Source organism: Nyctibius grandis, chromosome 13, assembly GCF_013368605.1.
Source record: "Nyctibius grandis isolate bNycGra1 chromosome 13, bNycGra1.pri, whole genome shotgun sequence".
NCBI classification, from domain to species: Eukaryota; Metazoa; Chordata; class Aves; order Nyctibiiformes; family Nyctibiidae; genus Nyctibius; species Nyctibius grandis.
The window spans coordinates 253,221-270,063 of NC_090670.1; the positions used below are offsets into that span (position 1 = coordinate 253,221).

At 52.7% G+C, this 16,843-nt stretch overlaps 1 protein-coding gene and 1 long non-coding RNA gene across 2 annotated transcripts; both read right to left on the reverse strand.

Moving 5' to 3' along the window:
• Positions 1–7,876: 7,876 nt before the first annotated feature.
• On the reverse strand, positions 7,877–10,016 carry LOC137669684 (uncharacterized). The gene is made up of 2 exons (XR_011049157.1): positions 9,789–10,016; positions 7,877–8,965 (listed from the first exon to the last, which is right to left on the reverse strand). It is a non-coding gene; the product is annotated as an uncharacterized lncRNA (long non-coding RNA).
• Positions 10,017–10,200: 184 nt separating this feature from the next.
• Positions 10,201–14,363, reverse strand: LOC137669810 (V-set and immunoglobulin domain-containing protein 4-like; the record flags this gene model as incomplete). The annotated part of the gene is made up of 4 exons (XM_068412129.1): positions 14,252–14,363; positions 11,336–11,692; positions 10,422–10,703; positions 10,201–10,301 (listed from the first exon to the last, which is right to left on the reverse strand). Coding segments are annotated over exons 1-4 (795 nt in total), but the record flags the coding sequence as incomplete, so codon positions are not given.
• Between the last annotated feature and the right edge of the window lie 2,480 nt (positions 14,364–16,843).

Below are 16,843 nucleotides of genomic sequence, written 5' to 3' on the forward strand. Positions count from 1 at the left end.
AGCCCAAGCGTGCTGATAACGTAACGGAAAGCTGCTGGATGAGTGCAGGCCCCGACAGCGAGTACCGGAGGATCTCCGTGCAGTCTGGCTGCAGAGCCAGGCAGCAGTGTGGAGGCGAGGAAGGGGAAACCTGAGGGGCAAAACTGGAAAGGAAGGGCAGAGGCTGAGTGCTGGGAGTGAGAAAACCAGTCCTACAGGAAGGATCCCAAGGTCCCCATCACACTGGTGGGGCTAGCTGATGGCAAACACGCTTGGGATAATGGAGACACAGAGTGACGTAGTTTTAATGAGTCCTGGCCTCACAGCACATGCCATACACCATACTGGCCTGGAGAGACCAGGAATGTCTCTCTCAAATTCCTGCTTTTGCTTGAATCTGTTCGGCTTCTGCATCGCTAGTTGTTTGCATCCCCTTCTACCCTCTTTGGGAGCAAAACTGCCTTCACAGGCTGGAGAGTCAGCTCTCCCTCACACGCAGAGCCCTGCTTCCCTGCGCCTTGTGCAGCCAAAGGGGTAAGAGTTCCCTCCGGGCACAGCACGGGAACGAGCCTGTTTCCAGAGCCAAAGCCCTTCTGGTGGTCTCTGCCTCCCCGGCCCTCCCCACGGCTCCTCTGGTCCTCGCAGCCCAGGGCGCAGGGCCCGACTGCTGTGGGCCGGGTGGCCGTGCACTGGCCGGCCTTGGGGCAGCTTCCCCGGCCACCTGCCCTGCGCCGCCTCTGGCCTGGGCGCGAGGAGGGCGGCCACCGGCTCCATGCGGCCTGGGCCTGCTGGGTGACAGGGCCGCAGGGGTGACACGGCTGTATGGGTGAGGGTGCGAGGCACTCGCCCTCCCCCCAGCCGCCCCTCGCCCCGCTTGGCGGCAGGATGGGGAGAGCTGCTTTCACAACCTGGACGTGTTGTCACTCACATCCAGACATTTCCTGTTATCTAACCTCAGCCTTATCTTCCCCATTCGCAGCTTCCTCTCGAAGGAGGAGCGGCCCCTTCAAAAACGAGCTGTGGGCCTGGGCTGTGCCCCCACCATGCTGCTCCTGTGTGGACCCCGCTGCCAGCCCCATGCTGCTGGCCCCACACCACACTGGCCCCACGCTGCTGGCCCCACGCCATGCTGGCCCGCGCTGGCCCCATGCCACCGTCCCTGCCCGCCTCAGGCCAGGCTGGCCCAGCACGGTAGGTGCCAGCTCCTGTCCTGTCTGGTGGAAGGGGTGGCTGGGGACAGGGGAGGATCGGTCCCTTGGGGGTGACCTCCCATTTCTCTGCTGGGAGGTCCCAGAGGAACACAGGGGTTGGGACACTGAAACCCGTGGGGTGTCCGTGTTTCTGGCAGTGCAGAAAGCTGTCCTTCCACCCCACATGACACCTCGGGCTTTGGGGGGACTGAAGCCAGCTCAGGTTTGATCTGCCTCCCCTCAGCGCTGGGAGCACGTCTGCCTGAGCCGGAGGAGCTTTTGGGTATCTCCTTCAGGGGAAAAGTGGTGGTGTGGGGCTGGGTGCTCTTTGGTAAGGGCAGGTTAGGGGATGTCCCAGCCAGGGGCCGTGATTTGTTGGTGAGGACGAATTACAATTAACAGCAATAGCGATGTGTACATAGCCCTGCTTGGTACCGGGGTGCACGTGAGCGTGCTCCCCTGGCCCGCATGCACACACACGCTACACGAGTTGCTGGCAGTAGGGAGATTTTGATCTAAATTAGTCATAGATGAGACAGCACACAAAGAGCAGGGGAAGTTGCGGGATGGAGGAGGGTTTTACCAGGGAAGGACCGTGTCCCAGCCGGGCACAAGCGTGCTCTTCAGCTCCCTTTCTCACTGTCCCCATGGCTTCAGGACGGCGGACAAAGGTTTACCGTGCACCCCTCTTTCCTCCCTTTGGGCGTCGGGGACGTGAGCAGGAGCAGGGACAGAATCTGGCGTGCTGGAGCGGGGACAGGGGCTCAGGTGAGTGCGGGGGCTGCAGGAGGGTGTGCGGCCGGTGGCCTCCAGGTAACGGGGGGTTTCTCAGGTCCTCACTGCATGGTAAAGACAACTGGAAGCCTGGGGTGAGGGGGCAAGGGACCTCCCAGTCGCTCTAGAGACGGAGGGAGAGGGTATCACCTCCTGGTTTTAATGAGGGCAGGGACAAGGGTATCACACAAGCTGTTGCCCTGCGCTGCTGTCGCACAGCTCGTGCTGTGGAACAAGCGATTCGTGTGCCGCGGAGAAGGCTCCCTCCTTGCCCACATGAGCCCTCTCGGAAAGCGGAGCATGGCCTTGTCGGCAGCAATAGCATCCTTAGCCTGAAGTTGCTCCCTGCAGCAGAGCAGGCAGCCACGGAGCTGCTCTGGCGCCTGCTGGCAAAGGAGCAGGAGTTATTAATTAACGACTGCAACATTTGGCCTCTTGCTCTGTGTTTGTATTGTTAACTGTCTCACCTGTGTCAGCAGATGTGCTACAGAGAACCGTGCTGGGGTATACGGCCCGGCTTGCCTGCAGTGAAGCAAGCCCTTTGGGCTGCAGCTCCAGGCTGTGCTGGAGCCTGCCTGAGAGATGAGATCGACCTTACCGAGCCAAATATTCCAGTGTTTGTCAGGCAAAGCTCCCAGCAGTGTCAGGTGCAGGGCTGGGAGCACATGAGGATCCCATGTGGAGCAGGACAGCGTCCGGTGGGAGCCTGCCATGAGCAGAGCCTCATCTGAGTTTGACTTCGTTATAACGAAGGCTTCCAGCTCCTAGGAGAAGCACACCCCAAGGTTACTGATGGCCAGGGGTTCAGCAGACCCTGTTGCCCACAGATCTGTGGGGATTCTTGCTTCCAATCCAGGCTGTGATTTGGGTTTCACCAAGTGGAAAACAGATGACCTTGATTCCAGTTCAAATCCTGCACAGTAAGGGCATGTCTTGAAGTGGCTGCAGCCTGCGTCTTGGGGCACTGCTACCCAGCCTGTGACCACCACGCAGCCACGCTGCTATGCGTGCTGTTATTAGGTTTAGAGTCAAGTCTATCCAATAATTTTACTTTTCATTTGTTTTCATCACGAGTTGCAGAGCAGTCTGACAGCCCTGTAAAAATACCTGAGAGATGACGTGCAGCTTGGAGGGGGACTTTTTGTGACTGATAAGGGACTGACTGAAGAACTCTTTCTGTTTTCCCCTCAGAGTATGCAGTGCTCAGTCTGTTTTATAACACTGAGCTTTTACTTGGAAATACCCACTTCAGCTTGAAACCAGAAGCTCTGACAATGACAAATCCATTCAGATCAGATATTATCATTACGGGGTGGGGTAGCAAGCTCCATTCCCATCTGCTGATATAATTATCTCCACTGTGTACTCTCCTCTTATCTATCTCTCACAGCAATATTTCAAGTGGCTGTTTTTCCCCTCAGAAAGCCACAGTGGGGGATTATTTTAAGCTGCAATTGCAGAAGCAGTGCTGTCTTTTTTTTTTTTTTCTGTTTTCTTTTTTTTCTTCCTCTTAAGGCCAGATCTTCCACTGTTAGAAATCAGCAATGAAGTTGAGGGAAGCCTGGTGACTGATACCTGCTGAAGAGCCCGCTCAGTCTTTCTTCGTGCAGCTCCATGTCACACTTTGATATGGCTGAGAGTCCTTTTGGGGACCACAGGTTCATTTTTATTCTACCCCTGTGTTCTCATTAGTGTGCGGTGTCTAACTCTCACTGAAAATTGCTTTCAGGCAGAAAGAGTGATCTCTGCTTTAGTAACATCAGCAACAACTATGCAAACCATTCAGAGCTCTTTAAAAAACCTTTTACTTTTCATGGTACAGCCGTGTTCGATGTGAAAGGAGAGTAATCTGGCCAGCCGCACTGACAGACAGCTTGGAACAAGGACCCAGGTGTCTATGGCTGGTCTGTTGCTAAAATCCACAGATCAGGGTATTTTGGATTGAGAAATGTTAACCCAGAGCCTTGGCTACATTAAAACATCCACACAAGGGTGACAAAGTGCTGGGAAGGGCCGGGTGAGGCAGTGTGGCACCCCTCTCCCACAGCTGATGCCTGGCTGCTTCCTACTGCAGCAGTGTCACTGCAGCGGGCCAAGAGCTTGGCAGGGATAGCAGAAATCAGCATTAATTGTGCTTAAAGCAGTCTGTCTTTTGCTAGGCTGGTCTTAAATCAGCTTATTAACACCGTTTTCTAATGCTCATGAAATACACATGCTTCTTTTATCCATTGTAACCCACTTCTTTTATCTACCATGGTTGAAATTCACTCTGAATCAGGAGCCAGAACAAAGAGCTGTTCACTATCTACATCTCACTGAAGGCCTGATGTGGAGGGCAGGGGGAATGTAAGAATTGCAAAGCCTTTGTAGTAACCCAGTCTAGAAACTGATTTTATCTTTAAAGCTGTAGCTGTTCCCTTGCTGTTGAATCTCATTTCACTCTCTGCTGGTTTCGGAGCATGTATAAAGAATACTTATTTGACATAACTGTTTTTTATTTTGTGCTTTAACATGAAAAAAACTTGCCCTTTCCCAGTATGTTTCTATAATATTAGATCGGATCCTATGATCATCTGTATAAAAAAGAGTCCCAGAAGTTAGAGATAGAAAAGGGTTAATAAATTGCCCACTGTATGATGCTGTTAATATACTTCAGCTGAATTCTACTTTTATGTCTTTAATGGTCTACCTTCACAAATATAATTAACATATCCATTTTAGGTTTTCATTTTGATACTAAAGATAGCACAGCTGCTTTCTCGCAAGCTGAGGGCACTCGTGTGTGCATGACCACTTGAATGCAAAATTACCACAGGGACCCAAGTGGAAGAAATTAAATGTGAGAAGCCTGAACAAGTTGTTTAAATTTAGGTGGTTAAAAAGAAAAGCTGTGAAAAGTCTGTTAGATTATCATGCCCTTATCTCTGCCCAATGCAAAATTGCTCCCTGGCCATATGTTCTCTGGGTCTCTGTCTAGACTTTGTCTAGGGAGACATTGGTCTTCATGACTTTGTACCCAAACAGCACGGCTGAGTGTTTGCATGGACGCTGTCAGTATTTCAAGCTACCAGTGCAGCTGTGTAACTAAGGCAGAAGGTTAGTCTGGAGCTCTCAGCATCATTTTCAGCTCCACAGACCTTCTGCCTTTGAATAGTGGACATTGTCCTCAGCAGAAGGCAGTGTCTGCTTGTGTGGTTCTCTCTCACTCAATGGTAGGGAAATACTGGAGGGATGATGATGGTTTTTGTTAACTGGGAGAAGCCTCTGATGTTAACAGCAGCCTCTGATGTTAACAGCAGCTTCAGCCCTTCTTCTCCCTCTCCTTTTTCCCAGGAGGGCACTCTGGCGAAGACCTGCACGGCCCCCACCGAGAGCTGCAGTGCGGCACTGCGTGTATTTGACAAGCTGAGTCCGACACTCAGTGTGCAGAGTGTCAGTTTGTCAAATACCCCAAGTGAGGCACTTGCTGAGCAGCGCGGCGGCACGCCGAGGGCACCGGCTCCTTCCTCCCGCTCGGGCGGCAGCCTGCCTGCCCGCACTCTGCTCCTCTCCGAAACCCAGCGAGGTATCGAGCGACCCATCCCATCGTGGCTGACTCTGGCCCCGTGCTGCCAGGTTTCCCTTCCACCCTGATTTCGGAAGCGCCTATCGAATGGTTGCAGCAAGGTTACCTATTGCTTTTCTTGCATTTCTGCTATTTAGTTAAAGTAATTCCCTCTAAATCATCCCACCTGGAGATCTAATGATTGGTAAGCATTTTTAATAACTGACTTGTAGCATATCAGAGCTGCAGCTTGAGTGATCTCAGGGTGAGGGGAATGACAGGGAGGGAGTGCCCAGCCCAGTCTGACAAGTCAAACTCTCTGAAAGCATTTAACATTGAAAACTCAGGAGCTAAGAAAAAATCCAAAGACCCTACTGACTTGTTTTAGGACAGTACCACCAGCTAATTTTGCAACATTTGAGAATATTGATAAGCTTTAATACTAATCTTTTGGGCTTTTTGTTGCAACTATTTCTTGCTAAATATTTTGAAGAAGTTGGAGCTTGTATGAAGCCGGGACCAATGAATGTACATCATTGCCTAAGCAAATTGTGTTCTGCTTTTTGAATAGGTCCTATCAGTAAGGCTTGTTGTGCACTTCTGGACAAACACCGCCCTACTCCTCGTGACTCACGCCCCCGTGGTCTCTCTCAAGCACCTACTCATGACTCACAGACATCACCCTGATCTTTATCACTGAGGTCAGCTTCAAAGGAGAACAAAGTCTGTTATTTCAGGGTTTGTTTTGTCCCCAGCGGATCCTTAATGCAGCAGGCAGCTGTGTCAACCCCAAGCCTGTCTGCCATCACAGACTAAACTCCTCTGCACCCCAGCTAGCCAAGCGTTCATTTGTGCCCTTTACCATTGTTTTCTCATGCATTTCCAGTTTTTACTTTCAGTAGGGTTTGCCCCTCTGCTTTTAAAATAACACCTCCCTGCCCCAGCCCCCAGTTCCTTCTAGATGCCTGGGGGGAAGGGGAAGAAAGTGAACCCCTTCCTCTCTTACAAGAACAAATACCAAATTACAGTGGGACAAATTTCTGAGACTTCCTCTCCCTTCTCCCTGTTGGGAACGGCAGGTTCTGAAGGCCAGGGCGAACCCGGCAAGTGTAAAAGCCAACAGGTCCCCTCTCTTGTACGCGCACTTTGGTTGCTCTGAAGCAAGGGGAGCTGCAAGTCTCATGACATTGTTCTGGCCGCTAGAAATAGTGCAGGTTTTGGAGGCAGTGCAGTTTCAGGGCGGAAGCTGAGGTTTCCCTTCTGCGCTGGAGCAGAGCTGGCGCTCAGCACGAGTCACGTCACCGGGTGAGTGACCAGCGCAAGGAAAGGTGAAGCTCTCTTGTTTGATGGGGATACGACACAGCAAAGCCCCCTGTGACTTTCAGAAGAAAAATGTTCTGTTTCCAATAGGTTTTACTACCAAACATGCCAAAAATATAATAAAAAAAATCCTGCATGCTGCAGAGGGAGAAACAACACTGGTCTGCTGCTTATGACCAAAGCTGTTTTGCTGACCAAACTAGAGGCAGTGACAACATGAGGTATGTAGCATCTGCTCCAGCTGGGACATCTGCCTCCCCTGTCTTAACTCCTGTTGCCTTCTTCCTCTGCAGCTTCTTCCAGGCTTCAGCTCTTTTGAGGAAGCTGCCCAGACCTCCTCAGGGCAGACCAGTGCTGGGAGGCATCAAAAGTTGGAAAAATCATGTTACATAGTCAGTGAGGGAACTTGGAAGTGGGTGCTTATAATGGCAGGAAATCTTGCATAAAACACTGGGCTAATTGAAAATTAATGAGGATGGCACTGAGGGGGAAAAAGAGAGTGCCATGTCCTGTGTTTTGGGCCTGGATGTGCTGGGGTGAGGATGGGGAAGCCGAGAAGTTTTCAGTTCCCTTCCCACACAGCATCGACCTCACACCACACACTTCTGCCCTGCTTGAGCACGGCTGCAGCTCCCTGTCCCCCCCATTTCTTTTGTTCTGCACCACCCCAGTACCACTGACACCAGCAGCTGCTGCTCCAGCCTGGTGTCCCCAGGGCCAGCTTCTGGGGTGGATGGGCTGGCTACAGTAAGGCCAGGCGGCTGCAGGTTTGTGACTTTGCATGTGGAGGCGGCACCAAGACCCTGACAACTCGCTTTGGGGGCCGGGGTGAGGTGTAGGCACGCGAGGAGCCTGGTGTGGGCTGACTTGACGCCCCTCTCCTGTCCTCTCCTCTAAAAGGGAAACCCAAGTCAAACTTCCAAGTCAAACCGTGGCCATGGCTGTACCCCTGCCTGTTCTGCAGAATTAAATCAGAAGACAGAGAAAAAGCATAAATTTGCAAGCAACAGAAAAATGATGGCACTGGATGGTGAAATACCAAGGAAGTCAGAATTCATATGCAAAAAAATCCTTTGAAGCCTTTTGTATTTGCCCTGGGAAAGAAAACACGTTGCACTAATCAAGCACTTTTCAAGACAGTTTACAAACACGAGCGCTCAGAGCATCCCCTTAACACAGGCCAGCGTTAATCTCTGCTGTAATCAGATTGACTCGTGTCCCACAGAGCGACTCCATGTCAGTCTGTTGCATCCAGAGAGGTCCCTTGCTCAATCATTATTCCAAATGCCTCAAATTTCTCTCTATTTTATTATGCCTCTGGCCCCTACGCTGTAAAAATAAAATGCTAGTTTCCTTCAGCACCGATTCTGCTTTTCCAGGGGAAGACCAGAGGGTGGCAGTTAGGAGGCTCGTCACCTGCAGGCACATCCCTCTTCCTCTGTCAATGAGCCCCAGTCTGAGAGCAAAAATGACATTCCCGGGGCATCAGCTGAGCTGTGAAAGCCAGAGGACGTCCACTTCCAGCGCATCCCCGCTCCCCGCAGTCTGGGGTGTCCTCACAGGGGACCATGCACCTGAGGGCACACCTTGCTGGTGTTACTGGCTAGCAGCGGTGCACCCAGCTACACCTGGGTTTGCAGGCTAAAGACATCTGTGTTTCCACTCCTGCAGATCCTCTCTTCCCCACCTTGCTCCTTCAGGCTGCTCAGAAATTATTCGCTCTGTACAAGCAGGTAGGTAACTGCTGGGCTGGGGGTTTCTGCACCAAAGAGCAGGGCCTCACTTGCCCAAGCCTGAGGAGACTGCAGTTCCCCTGCATTAAAGCAAGCAGTGAGACTGGTATATTCACCAGAGCAGAAGGCAGACGGAAGAAGAGTTTCCTTTGGTAAAGTTTATCGCTCAATACCTGCAGCCCTGCACGGCCGCTCATGTGGAAACGCTGGTACTCTACTCAGTTTTTTCTATTTCATATTCTGATTCCATTGCATCCACAAGGTTCTCATACTCGGGATTTTTCCTGATGCATATGCTGTCACGGCCGTTGTCTTTCACGGTGAAAGTGTCACTGGATGCTTCAGTCTTAGAATTTGTCTCCCTGTGCAGGCACTTAACAGGGGTTTCCGCACCCGTTTCCAGTCTGAGATCTGCAGTGCTCTGGCTGAAACAACAGAGAGACATTGCTGAGGAGGGCGACTAAATCAGAAGCCATTTGATTTACCTCTTAGTCAAAGACAAGATCTACCACATAATCTGTGGAACAGCAAAATTTACGTTAATCTAGTGAGGGCCTGGGAGGCTCTGAAAGACACTAGAAAGTAACATTAGGAGAATTACACAAAAAGAAGTAATAAACAGTTACATTGGTACCATAAACTCTCATGGCATTATCATATTATACCCAAAAGAGTTACCAGCAGATACTCCAGCCTTTAGAAAGCAACTACTAGTAATAATTGGGGAAAATAGCAACGTGCAAGGCTACAGATGGCTAAGGTATGTCTGAATGGGAAAGCAGCATGAAGGGATTAAAGGCTGAGGTTAGGACAGGGCAGAAGATGCGTTCGTGTAATTGTAAGCAAATAGGAATTGCCCAAAATAATACTTGGATAAGCACTGGGATGTGTTTCTTAAAGAGGAAGGCAGGTGCAGAGGGAACTTATCTTGAGGGAGGAGCTGAGAGTTCCCATCCTTTGCGTTGTGGGAATTTACTACAGAGAGCAGCGTTCCCACGGCGCCTGCAAGGCAGAGGGAAGGACCCGGAGTATCTTTCTCTCATTCTAACACATAAAGAACAGACTCGCTCTCGCTGCCTCCTGCGCTAAGATGTTGACGTCCTCCTGCTGCGAACTAAAGAGACTGTCAGGGCGTTCAGATCCTCCCCCCGCGAGTCAGAGAAGTCTCTGGCTTTTCACCGAGCAAAGAGGCTTTAGGACGATGCCCTCAAAGCTGCCTGAACGCCCCAGGGGAGACATTGTACTCACAAAGCCACGGCGTAGGGAGATTCTGGGGAAGAAAGAACAGTCGAAGATGCGCATCGATGTATTTCACGATTAGCGCCGCAGAAGAAACCCAGCGGCCCCCAGGACCACCCGCCTCCAGGAACAGCCCTGGCCCTGCCGCTCCCTCGGAGGGACCCGCTGCCGCGGGGCCGGAGCGATGGGGCCGTGGAGAGCGCCGCGCCGCCCGGCCCCTCGGCCCCGGCCCTGGCCCTGTCGGTCCCCGCCGGGCCCGCCCCGCCCCGCCCCGCCCACCGTGCACCTTCCTCCGCCCCCCGCCCCGCATTCCCGTTGCCCCGCCCCGGCTCCGCTCACCGGCCCGGCCCCGCCCCGCTCCCCGGCCCCGCTCACCGGCCCGGCGCCGCCGCCGCCGCAGCAGCAGCGCTCCCAGCAGCGCCCCGATGGTGGCGGCGCCGCCCAGCGCGGCCGCCAGCGCGTAGAGGAGCGGGGCTGGCGCGGCCCGGGAAGCGGGGAGGATGCCGGCCCCGGCGGTTCCCTCTGTGGTGGCAAATCAAGACACGATCCGTGCTCAGCGCTGTGTCCGATCCCGCCGCGGAAGGGGAAGGTCCCGGCCCCAGTCGTGCAGCGGGGACGAGGGGCCCCGGGCTGGGCACTCACCTCCCACCGTCAGCTCCACGGCGTCGCTCCGCTGCACGGCCCCGGCCCCGGCCCTGTTCTCCGCCTCGCAGTAGTACGTCCCGGCGTCGGCGGGCCGCAGGCTGTCCCACGCCAGCTCGGCCCCGCTGCCCACGAGCAGGGCTCGGCCCCCCGGGGCTCCCCGGAACCAGCGGTACCTGATGGGGGGGGACCCGCTGGCCACGCAGGTCAGGCTGGCCCTGGCTCCTGCCGGGAACGCCAGCCCCGGCTCGGCGGCCCTGATCACGGGCTTGGTCACGGCCACTGGAAGACAAAGCAGACGGGGCGCAGGTCACGCTGGCCCTGGCTGCGGTGGGGAAGGGCCCCCCCATGGCAGCTCTGGCTCTGGCACCGCTCTCACGTCACCTCTCGGCGCAGGTTGAGCCCAAGTCACCTTCCCTAAAGCCAGGTTTACATTGGCTCTGCCACCATTGCTACTGCCACGCCACACAAGTCCTGTCGAGTGGGTGCCCCCCTTGCAGCCAGACCGCTCTTTCTAGCACCCTCTGAGGATGCTCGGGAAGGGGAGAGGGCAGATCTGGCCAGTACAACACCCGCTCGCTGTCCCGCTGGCTACAAGAACCGCAGAGATGCTGGCTACCTGCACAAAACCCAAGCCAGATCTGGGTGTTACCTCAAGTACCACCGGTTCAAGGGGCCCATCAGCAGATCCAGAGTGGGGTGTGTACTAACCGAGCCCCCTTCCCCAGTCCATCCCTACAGCCCCACGAGTGGAGAAGGGCTAACACAGCAAGGGAGGAGGGTGCCTCAACACCCAGCCTGGTTGTGGGTGGACAGTGTGGTGTGAAAGACTGTTCCCACCAGCTGCTTCTCCTCCTACATGCTCTGTGGATTAGACAGGCTGCACAAGAGCGGGGCTTTGCTGCTGGATTTACCTTTGACAACTTTAACCGTAGTGGTCACCTCCTTTGTTATCAAGCTGTCATCTGTAGACCTCCAGATGACTCGACAGGTGTAGTGTCCGCTGTCGGGGATTTCAAGGTTCTCGATTAGGAGTGAGATGTTCCCTGGGCTCTGCTTCGGGACACTGACCCGGTCTCGGAACTGAGACAACAAGACGTGGTCACCAGAGTCATCCCTCCGAAAGATGGTCGAGGTGCTGTAGTCTCTCTCCACGCTCCAGGTGAGCGTTTGCTGTGTGAAACCTTCTGAGGGCATGTAGGTACATGGTACAGTGGTGGATCCCATCCACGTGCCCTTGACCTGGTGGACACCAGACAGTTCCAGGAGGGCTGCAGGGAACAACAGTTGAAGGGAAGAAATAAGAGCACAGCAGGAGTGAACGTGCTTAGGATAGACGGGAATCACCAGGCGGTGGAAGCCAGCATGTGGCCATGTCTTGGACCACGTCCAGCTAAACCAGGGCCTGTCCCCACCTCACTGAGCACAGGGAAGTGAACAGTTACTTCTAGCTCATGGCTATTATTTTTACTGTTTTTCTCTGGACACTTGCCAGTTCTCAATTCCTTCTCGGTACAGAGGCACAAATCCTGCTCCTGGTGGCAGCATCACAGCTACAGTCTTCACAAGGCCTTAAGGAGCAGCTCTTGTTCCTGCTGCCCAGCCCCAGCCTTTACACCCTGCTGCTGCTGCCTGCCTTTCTGCTCACGCTCGCACGTGATGAGCCAAACAGCACCGGCCTCCCCCCGGCACGGGACGCTCTGCCAACACCACCCGCAGCGGTGACTCCTGCCTTCTGCACGGCAGGGAGGGTGACCACAGCAGGGCTACTGCTTGGCGGCAGTTAATGAATGCAGCGTGTTTGCTTTCATTAACGACACTATTTTTTATGCAGCCTCCCTGGTGCTCAGAGGACCCAGCAGTACAGTCGTGCGGGGAGCAGAACCCCTCTGTGCCATCGCTGTCCAGAGGCAAGTGCCTGTGGGTCTGTGCCCACGGGGACAGCCGAGGGGGCTGCTGGGGCTGAGCGTGGGGGATGCTGCTTTCTGACGTGGGGCTTTGGTTTTCCTTTACCAGATGACTTTGAGAGGGCAGGCACAGCTCCATGCTTCAAATCTCACATCCCAGTCAAACACAATTCCCTGATGTATCAGTTTTTAAAGGTTTTTCCATTTATCTTCTTCCTCTTTTCACATCTCCCACCAAGAAATAATAAGAAGGGTGGAAGCTATTCAGAAAACTGCTCAGAAATACCCTGAAGGCATTTGGTGCACTCATGTTCAGGTATGTTTGCTATCCAGTGTATTCACCTGGACACAATTTTGTCTAAATCTCTCTCCCGCATTGTTTTGCATTGCTGCATGCCATGAAAGAGCTGTCAGCACCCACCGACGCCCTGTGCCGCAGCTGCACTCTGTATACGACCAATCTCAACCTTGGCAGGGGTGACTCCAAAGGAGTCAGGGCTGACTGGAAGGAGGGGAGAAACTCAGCAAAATAAAACCCCCGAGACAGCATTTTTAAAAGAAGTGTTTCCTCCCAGTGACAATTCTTAACCCAGGATGTCATCTTCCAGACAAACAATGTGAATTCTCCCACCAGAGGGAAATAGAGCTGGACCAGGTGAAAACCTGAAGGGCCATGTTAGAAATAAAACTGCTCAGAGGGATTTGTATTTTCTGTAATGCATGATAATGGAAAACAAATTGAACTCCCATATTCTGGCCCGTTTTCTCAAACGGTTGAGCATCCTCCTCCCTCACCTGCCAGCACCCGCTGTCCTGGTGGCGTGGAAGGAGCCTTTCGGGATCTGCTCCGAAGTGCTGGACCCGGAACAGGAACAGTGGACCAAGCCCAGCCTTTTTGCTTTAGCCTTAGAGAACTTCAGATCTGACCTGGATTTCTTGGCTCACACCTGCCTCAACCAGCCCAGCCCCCCGCCAAGCGCTCGGGGGGCACAGGAGAAGAGGGGGCGGATTTTGTGGTGCCCGGCTCAGTCTCCCAGTCCCTCCAGCTGTCTGCCCACCGAGACCTCGGCTCCTCTGGGAAGTGCCTCTTGTGAGTAGCAAATTACCTGAGTTTAGCTGGGCTTGTCTCACCTCTACCCATACCCCCTTAGCTCGCTGCCCCCTTCCCCTCCTCCCCACAAAGGCACTGGTTATGTTCAGCTGCAGTAACCCACAGTAAGTCGCTCGAGAGGCAGATCCCAGAAATCTGCAGAGCTGTTTTTTTTATGATGAAATGGGGAACGTACTTCAACCTGTTTTCCTAAATGCCAGGAGCGATTCTGTGCTTCTGTGTACAACTTTTTAAAGCACCTTTCTCCTGTTGCCCAAAGCCTTCCTCGGTGGTGTCAGTGGCGAATGTGCCCTGGGAGTGGCACACGTGCCTCATGGGCGTATGAATTGAAGCAAAGGTCCCAGTGCCACCTCTCCTGAAGCACCTAGAGAGTCAGCAGATCAGGAGAGACCGAGGGGAAGCGCGTGTGCCCGCACCTCATCTCACAATTACAACTCTTCTCCCCAGGACCACGCTGGCAGAACAGCCGTGATGCAGTATTGAATTCTAGAGGAATGTGCATTCCAGCACAAAGACTGTTCTGGAAGCTGACACACCAGAGCAGGTCCTCTCCAAGGGTCCTGAACAGTCCTGTTTTGTTCTTGCTTTGGGGCACGGGAGCTGCCCTTCTGCCCAACTGCCCAACATTTGCACCTTGTTGTATTTGATACCAAAGAGACCCCTGTGAACCCTCAGGCTCTGTTTTTCATACAAGAAACTAAAGACTTTGCACACTTGACAATTTTTAAAAATTAAGACATTATAATTCAAAAGATTTTCCCTGCCCTCTTAGAGCTCTGATTTTGTTCTTATACATGGAAGCATTTACTCACCGTTGCAGCTGGTGAATGCCACCACCAACACCACTATCCGCACGGCTTCTCCCATGCTCCCAGGACTGCAGGTCCGTCCTCCTTTCCCTGCACCTTGTGAGAGACCCCCACGCTCCTGGGATCAGAATGCAAGTGAAGAACACTTCCCTTTCTTCTGCCCTTTGTCATCTAGGATCCTCTTTCTGAAATATCACGAGTCCATTTCACTGCTGACTTAGGTGAAGGGTAAAGGATGACAAAGACTATAAGGACCTTTCCAGTTCCATTGCATTTATGGATCTGTCCATTTCCATTTGCACTTCCCTGTCCCTGCCCACTTCTCTTACCATTCTTTTGACTTTCCTGACTAGTGCTCTTTTTTATTATTCTTCATAAATAGAATTTATGTGTTTCTTTTTTTCTTTCTTTTTTCTTCCACATGTGCATTCACTTCACAGTGAAAGAGCTTTATGACAACTACACAGTCAAGCACTCGGTAGCAAGGGAAAGCAAACCTGAGGATGCTTGTGAAGCATGACTTGAGTTCCCTCTGGCTTGTGTGTGGTGACACTGTCCATCAGAGTGCTCAGCGTCTCGCTCCATCGCACCATGAGGGCTCAAACTGGGCATCCAGAAATGGAACAGCACAGCTCGGAGTGCCCCGACTCACCCAACGCCACGCAGGAGCAGGAGGCAGGGACCAGCTTGTTGCTGCTCAATGCCATTTCCTCAGTGTCTTCTCCTGCTGACGGTCCTCAGCTCTTCTACCACTCGCATGTACCAGCTTCTGCAGCAACAGCCTCTCTGAGGGCAACCCCGCTCACCTGAGCAGGTCAGTCTGTGACCTGAGTGAGGAAGACAACCAGCCCTAGTTTCTTTGCCAAACAGTCCGAGCCTTTTAGACCAGAAAACTTAGGATGTCACTTTTACTGCTTTTTGCTGTTTTAACAGAAAACAGCAGAGAAGAGGTATTAAAAACCCAACATCCTGCTCTTTACTGTGACAGGGATTTCCCTGCAGAAGCTCCATTTTCTACCACCTGCCCAGAAACTGCCCTGCTGCAGCACAGCCACAGACGCCGTTACACCGACCAGGGCTGTGGAGAAGGTGCGCGGGGAAACAACGGGTTAACAAGCTGGAGGCATTTAATGTCACACAAGCTTTTACCATGACTAGTGATCGTGGTCACTGCCTGGTGCTCTCCTTCTCACAGCATCACGGACTAGAGGTACCCCTTGCTGCTGCAATAGCCCCGCTCATGGGCAGAAGCCGTCACGCTTCGTGCTCTGCGAGCACGGACAGTGTTCTCTAAGGAGGCAGCTTGTGGCTGGGGGCAGAGGGACTGCCTGTGCCCCACCTGCCCACTCTGCCACCAAGAAGCCATTAGCTGTGTCTGAGTCCTGCCTAAAAGCAAACAAACAAACAAACAAGCACTTGTTAAAATTCAAGCACTGTCACTGAAAGAGAGACTATGAGTCCATCCTCAGAGAGGTGTCTTAAAGCCAGCCTTTTGCACACCCTGGCCCATGACTCGCGACAGAAGCTTGTCCCAACAAACGATCATCTCCTACAAAAAGGCTTTAACAGAAGCTGGATTTTGGGGAACATGCCCTGGAACAAGCTGAAAACCCAAGCTAAAACCGCTGATGTGACTGCTTTCTGAACCGGACATGCAAGACTTCCTGAAGCTGTAATTATACAGGATAAAAAAATGACTATTTAGCTAAAACAAACACGAAGAACTGTAGTTCCTCAAACGTGATGTACATGACATCCTTCTCTCCCTGGGACAGGGACGTAGCTGCTGGGTTTCTCCTCCCTGAGTCACACAGCCAGCCCATGTCTTTCTTACCAGAGGAACTCCTCACAGTTTTGCATCTGCACACATGAAGAAAAAGCCTTTAATGTCTCAGATGTCACAGCTAGTTACCTGGTTTATTATAGTGAAGCATGTTTGTATCAGTGTCTCTGCTTTGGATCGAACCCGTTGCTCTCCCCCTTGCAGTGCCAGGCGGGTGAGGCACCTGCAGCCTCTCCCCCCGCAGGCACCCACCCTCCTCCACGCACCGTACCTCACACGCTTTCCGGCATCGTTCCTTCAGGTATCACAGCTCAGGCGAAGGGACCAGCATGACTCTTTGTTCTGCAGTTTCTGCTACTGCAGCTCAGGCTAATCAGAGGTGACACCGTCCAGACCCCTTTTTCCCGCAGATGAGTGCAGACAGGACCTCTACACACACACTTTTTAAAAATGCCCTTTCTAAAGAACGAGAACATCCCTGCAGGGCTCCAAAAACTGCCACCTCATCTAGAACTGAGATTAAGAAAACATGATAGTTTCCCAGAAAATTTCAACACTTGATTTGTCATCACATTAACACACTATCCAGTCGTGATCTTTCTGTTCTCTTGAAAACCCTTTTAGTGACGGTTGTGCCTTGCATACTATTGCCAAGTGTTCCTCCCCTACTCACCTTCCTGCTTAGGAAGACTGTCAGGCTTCACTGTTTTTTTACACCCTTCATAACAGAACTCATTTTCTTTCACATCCTGACCTCTCATATCATTAGCTCTGAACCTCAAATTGGACGAGCAGCAGCTCTTGCATCGTCC